Source organism: Rhipicephalus microplus, chromosome 10 (genome assembly GCF_043290135.1).
Source record: "Rhipicephalus microplus isolate Deutch F79 chromosome 10, USDA_Rmic, whole genome shotgun sequence".
Taxonomy (NCBI): Eukaryota; Metazoa; Arthropoda; class Arachnida; order Ixodida; family Ixodidae; genus Rhipicephalus; species Rhipicephalus microplus.
In genome coordinates this window covers 86,624,799-86,633,754 of record NC_134709.1, presented here as the reverse complement: position 1 = coordinate 86,633,754, position 8,956 = coordinate 86,624,799, and the positions used below count along the sequence as shown (strand labels likewise).

Sequence of the window (8,956 nt, the reverse complement as noted above, 5' to 3'; positions counted from 1 at the left end):
CTCCTGGGGCACCTCAGGTTCTCTTGCCCGCTAACCAAACTCTCCCTAGCGAAGAGCACACCCCGCGCGTAGAGGAACGCCTCACGCGCGTCGAAGCTTCGATTAATCACCTCCTCACCAGCTTCTCGGTTCAACGCATAGTAGTAGAGGTTACCCAGGCTATTCAAGCCTGGGCAATCACCCAGTTTCAACCCAAGGCATCGCGTTCCCGCTCCTGCTCGGTGAGCAGTGAGGGTACAGCTCCACGGCGTCGTCGTAAGGTGGCTACCACCACCCCGCCGTCGGACAATCCGGCCTCCGTGCCCCTCCCTGCCTCTGAGGATTCCGAGCGGGACATGGAGGACCAAATATAAAACCTAGGACAGTCAAGATGGCTACCAATCGTACGTCCCGTTCAAACATTGCGTCTAAATTCGAGATCATACAGTGGAACCCTGGAGGCTTCGGGAACAGGCGAAAGCGTTCACATCTTTCCCTTTTCCTCAGCTCACTTGGCTCTCAGCCGGCCGTCTTGGCGCTCCAAGAATGTGGCCCTGCTCCATCCCTTTCTGGATACTGCTCCTATGTAGGCGGCACCACCACATGCCTCCTCGTGCATAAAGCTTACACGGCGATACAGATCGACCTCGATCTGGATCTTCCTTACGACTACTGCACGATATCAGTGCTGTCTCAGCGGAGGGGCCAACCATCAATACATATCTTAAACGTGTACTGTCCCCCTCGCCTTTCGAGGGCTTCGTTTGCGCATCTCTTCCATCGGGCACTGCGTATAGCGGCCCGACAACCACTGGTGATTGTCGGGAACTTTAATGCCCCCAGCCCTCACTGGGGTTACCACTACGAGAAGGCCCGGGGCAGAGAGCTCAAGCAGCTCATTTCCTCGCTGAGCCTGACGCTTCTTACCGATCCGGCACAACCCACACGTTCCGGCAACTCGATCACGCGAGACACATGCCCCGACCTCTCCCTCACCCGTCACATCCGCGATGCTACATGGGAAAATTTAGGCGAAAACCTAGGCAGCGATCACTTTTTACTCCGCATTTCGTTCACACCGCGGCAGAAAATGCGCCAACACTGGGGCCAAGCCCGTCTCACCGATTGGACTCAGTTCAGAATGCAACCATTCCCCGCCGGCCTCTCCTCGACCGAATATGCAGCGTGGGCATCATACGTTCTTCATATGAAACAAGCGAACACTCGCACCCTTGCAACCTCCAATTTGACTCCTGCAATCGATCCACACCTCCTACATCTTTGGCACGCTCGCCGCGGGCTCATAAGGCGCTGGAAACGCAACAAACTTAATCGGAAACTTCGCGCTCGCATTGAGGCACTCACTGCAGAGGCGGCCGCATACTCCGCACAACTTTCCGATGCTAACTGGGCAGACACCTGTTCGAAGGCTGCAAACCAGATGAGCTCTAAGAGTGCGTGGCGACTCTTTAGAAGCCTTCTCGATCCCTCCACCACCAGGGGAGAAACGCAACGCCAGCTCCACCGTGTTTTGCATGCATTTCAGGGCACTACGGATGAACTCGCGCGAGAACTTTGTGACCGCTACATCTGCCGCACAATTGATCCCGCAGGCCCAGCATATACGTATGCCGGCGCCCCTAACACCGACCTGGACGCCCCATACACGCTTTCTGATTTACGATTTGCACTCACGAAAATGCGACGGGGCACGGCCCCTGGACGCGACGGAATCACAGTATCGCTTCTGGCAAATCTTCCCGACCAAGCACACCTCTCGCTACTCCAGCTTATAAATTCGATATGGGACGGTTCTCCGCTTCCAACAGAATGGACCACATCAGTCGTGACATTCATTCCCAAATCAGCAAAGTCCGTTAGTATTGAGGCACTGAGACCTATCTCACTTACGTCTTGCGCAGGCAAACTCATGGAAACCATGGTTCGCGAACGCCTTTCCGCCTACTTGGAGGCCAGGAGCACCTTTGCCGACACGATGTTTGGCTTTCGCCCGCATCTGTCGGCGCAGGACGTCCTGCTCCAGCTTCAACACGATATCATAGAGCCGACTACTATGCGCCATAACGATAAAGCCGTGCTCGCTCTCGATCTCCGCGGGGCGTTCGACAACGTCAAACACAGCACTATACTCACTAACCTGTCTACCACAAACTGCGGGCAGAAGACTTTCAACTACATTCGCGCCTTTCTATCACATCGCACCGCCTTCATTCGCCTTAATTCTACCGAACACGGCCCGTACTTAGTAGGCACGCGGGGTACACCTCAAGGGGCAGTCCTGTCTCCTCTGCTTTTTAACCTGGCGATGATGAACCTCCCCTCTCTTCTAAGCGAGGTCGAGGGAATACAACACGCACTATATGCGGACGATATCACAATCTGGACCAACACCGGCTCCTTAGCGCAAATCGAAGAACGCCTGCAAAAGGCTGCCCTTCTGGTGGACACCTACGCAGGTTCATGCGGCCTGGAGTGCTCTCCAGCTAAATCGGCTCTTCTTTCAGTCTCTCCGCTACCGCCGCCTCAAATTTTTCTTCCGTCCGGGCCCATCCCGTCAGTGCAAAATATTCGGGTTCTTGGCCTTCACCTCACATCGTCCTTGGATCCAAAGGGCACAATAGCAGGCCTCAGACGCACCAGCGAACAGGTGAGCCGCATGATACGGCGAGTTTCTACCAAGCGCGGCGGCCTCCGCGGGTCTCAGTCCCTCCGCTTGGCCCACGCATTTGTGACCAGTCGCGTCCTCTACGCCTTGCCTTACCTTCGCCTGCGTCGTCGACACGAGCACCAGCTGGACGTCCTTCTTCGTTCAGTATACAAACGCGCTCTGGACCTACCTATTGCAACTTCCAACAGCCGATTCACGGCTCTGGGGGTACACAACACCTTTGCAGAGATGCGCGAAGCTCATCGCGTTAACCAAATCAATCGACTGTCGCAGACGCCTTCAGGGCGCCGTCTTCTACACAGACTTGGCCTTAACCCGATATCTGACCAAGACCCTCTGCAGCCGGTACCTGAGCTCTGGCGTCAAAAGCTATGGGTGGAACCTCTACCCCGTAATATGAACCCTGACCTCCATCCTGCCCGTAGACTAGCACGCGCCGCGGCCCTTCATATGCGACACTCCGATCGTCCTGGTGTTTTCTACGTGGACGTCTCGGGTCCCTCCCCCTCGGGTCACTTCACGGCTGCCGTGATTACAGAGGGCAAACACGTAGATGGCCTCTCCTTTCGAGCAGACACAGTAACGCACGCTGAAGAGGTTGCCATAGCTTTGGCCGCCTCTAACCCTGCCTCACGCACCATCCTGACGGACTCGCGCTCGGCCTGTTCTCAGTACCTTCAGGGTTCCATTGCTCCGCTGGCGGCTAGCCTACTACAGGCAGCCTCTTGGCGCTTTAACCCTCATCCCATTCGTATAGTGTGGACCCCAGGCCACTCGGGCCTGCCCGGCAACGAGGCGGCAAATGCCGCTGCCCGCGCTTCTCATGTCCGGGCCGTTGCCCCTCCATGTCCCGAGACGGAATCTGGCAATACCAACCTGACGCGCTTTCGCGAAATTTTGGCTTATTACCGGGCTTCGCGCCGCCTCTACCCGGACCCCGCACGCGGTTTGGAGAAAGCGGACGAACGACTGCTACGCCGCCTGCAGACGAACACCTTTATAAGTCCGGCGGTCGCCAGGCACTTTTTGCCGGAAATCAATGGCACCTGCTCGACCTGTCATGTGCTCGCCGACACATATCACGTCGTAGCATCGTGCCCAGTTAATCCCGTCCCTTTCTCATCCCCTTTTCCTATCCCAACTAGAGAGGCTTGGGAGGAGCACCTGCTCGGCTGCTCTACCTTGGCTGCACAACGCTCCTTGGTGGAGCGCGCACGGGCAGCTTCCAGCTCCACTGGCGTCCCGGAATAGGGTCTTGCCACTCTAGCACGCCGATGGGCCACGTCGGCACTCTCTAGTAAACTTTTTCTGAAATAAATGTTTTTTACCACCACCACCACCACCTACACAAAGTGTATTAATATTTAAGGCGCTGTGGGTACACAGCAGTGTGCTTGTAGCATCCCAAAGAGTGTTTAGAAAATGCTCTGAAAGACCGCTTTTCTAGCTTTAGGTGCGACTGTGCTACGCGTTCCGTGCATGCCTGGCTTTTTTTTTTTCTTTTTTAAACACGCCTAAAACGCAAAGTGTCAAAGAAAAATTAAAGCATGCGTGCATTAGAGTCACTCCCACGTTCCCTCGCTGCCTTAGAATAATAAACCGGTACTTTAGTAGCCATAACGAAACGCACGGCTGCCAGCGACCACAGCATTACGGCGCTACAAGGCAGCCGCCACCGCCTTCTGCCCTGAGCAACATGGCCGCCGCGGCTTCACTTCGATACATTGGCGGCTATTCGGGACCGCCACTCCAGAAGTTTTAGTATAACCTCCTTGGCAATCACTAAGGGCACAAAAATGCACCTGTAATGAAAAATAGGGCACTGTGGAACTACGATAGGTATGACGTTGTGAGAGGGATTCGGAAAGGTGTCATGATCCTCGACAATGCTATCTTGTGCATGAAATCGCAAGTTCAATCACGGTTAGAAATTAAACAACGTGGCATAGGTGGACTTGCTTTCGAAGCACACGGGAATACCCCCAAATCAGGGGGTACAGGATGACATGGGATGGACATCGTTTGAGTGCAGGGAAGCTGGCAGCAAGATAGAATTTGAGGAGCGATTGAGAAAAATGGGAGAGGAGTGTTGGGCTAGGCAGGTTTTCAGCTACTTGTACATGAATAATGTTGATAATAAATGGAGGAAGCGAACTCGAAAACTGTCAAGCAAATATTTAGACAATAGCAGAAGGCCAACCCAAAAGAGAACATCTGTTAACAAGAATGTGAAGGAAACAGAGAGGGACATGTGGAAGATGGAAATGCTTACGAAATCATCACTGGATACCTACCGAACTTTAAAGCAGGAAATTGCGAGGGGAAAGATCTACAATAACTATCGGGGTATTTCTGTGTTCTTTGAGCCTAGAAAGGGAGTATTGCGGACCAAGTATACCGAGCAAAATACAAAGGCACAGACACGGTATGTAGTGCGTGCGGAGAGCTGGAGGAAAGGCTGAACATTTGAGAATGTTCTCATAGAGAAAGAAGAAGACAAGAGCGGACACTCCGCGAAACCTGGCCTTAGGAAGTGCGTCACGACTACGTAACGAACTAGTGCTCTCACCAAACGTCAGAGGGCGCAAGCGCAAAAAAAACAGTTATAACCAAAACAACAGAATTGTTTATAAAAAATAATAATTATACGCCCAAATTTGGTATGTTCTTTATACATAAAAACAATTTATTCAACACACCTTACGCGATTATTTTTCTTCAGCCGTACTGTCATAAACACCATCTACCCAGCGACAAGCCCATGCATGACTGACAGCGAGAAGCTTTCGTCGCTTTCGTCAACGTCGGCTGCGTCGACGTTTTCGTGCGTGAGATAACAGGTGAGGCACGTTTTCAAGCGAAGCTTGTTGAATGACATGTTGTTGGTCTTGTTGGGTCATTTTTTCAGAAAACGGTTACACTTGCGCGAATAAGACACCATGCAAGAAACATAGAAAGATGCACACACACACGTTGCGCTTCGAGTGTGCGAGTTTGTTTCTTACGTGGCGTCTCATTCACGCAGTTGTAACCAACGTTGGTTGTAACCTTTTTCTGAAGCTTGTAAGGACTGGGAGGTTCGCTAAAAAGAAAGTTTGTGGCTCTATGCGGTGGCTAGACGGGAACATTGTGCAACGTATGCAGTATAGCAAAGGCGGCACGGCGTCAAGCCGAGGCGACGCGTGCTGCGTCTGCCACAGACGCGAGCGTCTGTGCGCTGAGCGTAGCTGGGCAGCTAGGTCATAGGCTCGGTGCAAAATATTGAGAAGCATTCGCTGGGCCTCGCATGCTTCACGACGCGTTTCCCGAAGGCTCGGAACACGAATAATTCTTGGTGTGCCGGAGGCAAATCTGGACTAGCCAAGTGGCCATCATCTTCGTTTTTTCGCTAGCCTTGTGCCACTAGTGCAAGCTGCTCACAAATTTTTTGACGTTTCCAATATAATTTTACCGCACAAATTTCAACTATGATTTTTCTTCCCAATTTACTGCTGATACTGCGTACGTACGAAGGTGTTCTAAAGTTCCCAGGCCGCGATACCATTGCATTACAAGGGATAGTGGCCTGGAAACTTCTGAAGATCTTTGTACGGGGTCTTGACGTATATCTTTGTAAGTCAGAGTTTTATGGGTCAGAGATGTATCACTGGTTTTGTATTGTGCATCGATTAGCTAATCATTCAAAGGGGTTTGTTGGTACACTTATGACGTGCACATATCTTTTTCGTAATTTGACAGCGAAGTATCCACTTACTAACATTTTCAGACCGCGCTGACGCCATGCCGTCCGGCGGTCCAAGCTACGGCAGCTACTGCTGTGTATCGTGGTGCTTCAACAATGGCAGAACCCACAAGAAGCCTGGGACGAGTTTCTTCCGCATACCATGGGACGGCAGGTGTGTTAAAGCTTTTGTATGGTTTGCATGTCTTTAGGCTTACTGTTCGTACTTGCTCAGTGAGGGTAACAATAAAAAATCACTATTCAAGCACTTCCCCTTTCAGCTGATAGTTCATTGCCAATGCAGGATGAAAGCATGGATGCAGTATGCTGGACGCGATGATCTCCTTAGTAAGCCGGCCAGCCTATTGTACGCAACGTACAGGGTTTGTAGCGACCATTTTACTGCTCAAAGTTTCATGGACCCTGGGCACACAAGGCTTACAAGAATGGCTGTTCCCAGTGTGCAACCAGCTGCACCATGTAAATGATTGACTGAAACTCAAATATGTGCAATAGCAGCCACTTGTATTGAATCAGTGGCGACAGTTAACCGTGAAGATCTTTGTAGCCGATGGAGAAGCCTCACTATAGAAGTAACAATTGGAAAGTCTTAAATTTTGTGAATTGTGGGCTATTACCTTCCTAACAGCAGCTTTACATTTCTGTCATTTTTTGATGCTCTTGACCTGCGCAACTTGTTTTAAAATACTTTAAAGGGCTATTTCACGTTATCTTCAAGCCTGAGTGCACATGTACGTATACCTTTCATCAGTGAAAGCTGCCACTGTTGATAATTCCAAAAATCACAAATTACTTGTTTCCTAGTTGGTGCCTTCTCTTTTCTTCCACGTTCGACCAATTTATGCGTTTGAAAGAGCTGTTTAAGTTTCCCCATGCTACAAGCTTTCTAACTTGTACCAACTGCACATATATGCAGGTTCTCTGAGCGTCGCTTCAAGTAGTGACTGTGACATGGCTGCAGAAGCTGCACTGCAAGGTGCAGATGAGCTTCAGTTTGTGTTATTTTAAGCCTCTTACTGATACATTGTCGTAATTTCATTTCTTCAGGACCTGCGGTAGAGGCTTCAAAAAGCGGCTCCCACACATTGAGGTGCCCCGATGAACAGGGTGCGTTCAGTGTCGCGATTTCTTTTTTTTACCGAAATTGACTGTTGACCAAACCTCTGCAGGTGGCAGCTCCCTTGTAGCTGGTGAAAGAATTTCCGCTGACTTCTTCTTGCCGGAGAAAACCTTAACCAGTCATTCAGCTGTCACAAAAGGAACTTGTGTGACCAGTAAGTTGTATGTATCTTCACTTCAACACCAGAGTGGATTGATATAGAGACTTCCGCAGGCCGCTCGCAAGATTGTTCCGACAGCACTGTCCGAGGCACTGAACAAGCTTCACAAAATCCTCCAGAAGACGTATCCGCCAACAGCTCCACGCCTGAGTGCCCTAGAGAAAATGGTGTCTATGCTTTTATTGCAGCTGTTTTTAATGTGCTATTTTATGTTTAGGACATTCTGAGGAAACTATCCTCAAAAGGACACTACGTGTGCACTTACAAAATGTAAGGGTGGGCTCTCAGTGATTTTTATTTTTTTTGTGCATTGTCAACATTGTGAATGGTTTGTTTTTAGGTAGTGGAATCGAAAACTTTGCACCACAGAAAGTTGTGCACCTTGGGTCTGAAAGAGCGAGGAAAGTGCTCGTATGGGAATAGTTGTTCTTCGCTTTTACATCCATTTTTTTGTTTATTGCAGTGCGTTCCTGTATGCCAGCGACAATGTCTCCATCAATGAAGTACAAGCAAACCATTAAACATCTGCAAGCCAAAGTAGCAGCACAGCGGAAAACTATCAAAAGACTGCGGAGACAGCCTCACCAAGCACCGTCATCGACTTCAAAGGCCCTTGAAGTTATCCGACCGCACGTCACCGAGGAGGTTTTTAAACTTCTTTCTGCACATGTTCGCTTGAGGCCCAAACGCAAGGGCAAGCGGTTTCCCGTGTGGTTCAAGAAATTCGCTCTTCACTTAAACTTCCGAGGTCCGTGAGCATACCGATTTCTGGCTCCATATTTTTCTTTGCCCTCCCAGCGTTCATTAAGGAGGTGGCTAGCTAATGTAAAGATGACTCCAGGCATAATTCCAGGAATCCTTTCTTCCATTGCAACAAATACTCAAGCTTGGAATGAACGGGACCGAGTGTGCGCTTTAGTTTTCGACGAAATAACACTCAAAAAGAATTTGTACTATGATGCTGCAAGAGACGTTGTCCAGGGTTTTACAGATGATGGCACTCATTGCACTTCGACCATTGCTGATCGAGCACTGTTTTTTTTTTCTTGTTGGTGTTTTGAGAAAGTGGGTTCAACTGGTTGCTTTTACTATAGGGCACACATCAACACCATCATCTGTTATGCATAACTTGCTGGTGTCACTCATTTTGGAGCTTAGGAGCATTATTATTGCAGTGAAAGCAGTCATTTGTGACCAGGGCAGTTCAAATGTAAGTCTCGCTAACCAACTAAGAGTGACTGTAGCAAAGCCTTTTTTTGAAGTTAA

At 50.0% G+C, this 8,956-nt stretch overlaps 1 protein-coding gene across 2 annotated transcripts; it reads left to right on the top strand.

Moving 5' to 3' along the window:
• The first annotated feature begins 5,385 nt into the window (after positions 1-5,385).
• On the top strand, positions 5,386-8,165 carry LOC142774786 (uncharacterized). Of its 2 annotated transcripts, XM_075875834.1 has the most exons (6): positions 5,386-5,508; positions 6,435-6,564; positions 6,694-6,869; positions 7,327-7,386; positions 7,458-7,684; positions 7,744-8,163. In XM_075875834.1, exons 2-5 carry the CDS (start codon positions 6,449-6,451, stop codon positions 7,556-7,558), a joined length of 453 nt encoding a protein of 150 aa, XP_075731949.1. In that variant the 5' UTR covers positions 5,386-5,508; positions 6,435-6,448; the 3' UTR covers positions 7,559-7,684; positions 7,744-8,163. The 2 variants fall into 2 exon arrangements, 1 of the variants encoding a protein (XP_075731949.1); XR_012886558.1 differs by lacking the exons at positions 5,386-5,508; positions 6,435-6,564; positions 7,327-7,386 and having other exon boundaries at positions 6,574-6,869; positions 7,744-8,165.
• Positions 8,166-8,956: the final 791 nt, after the last annotated feature.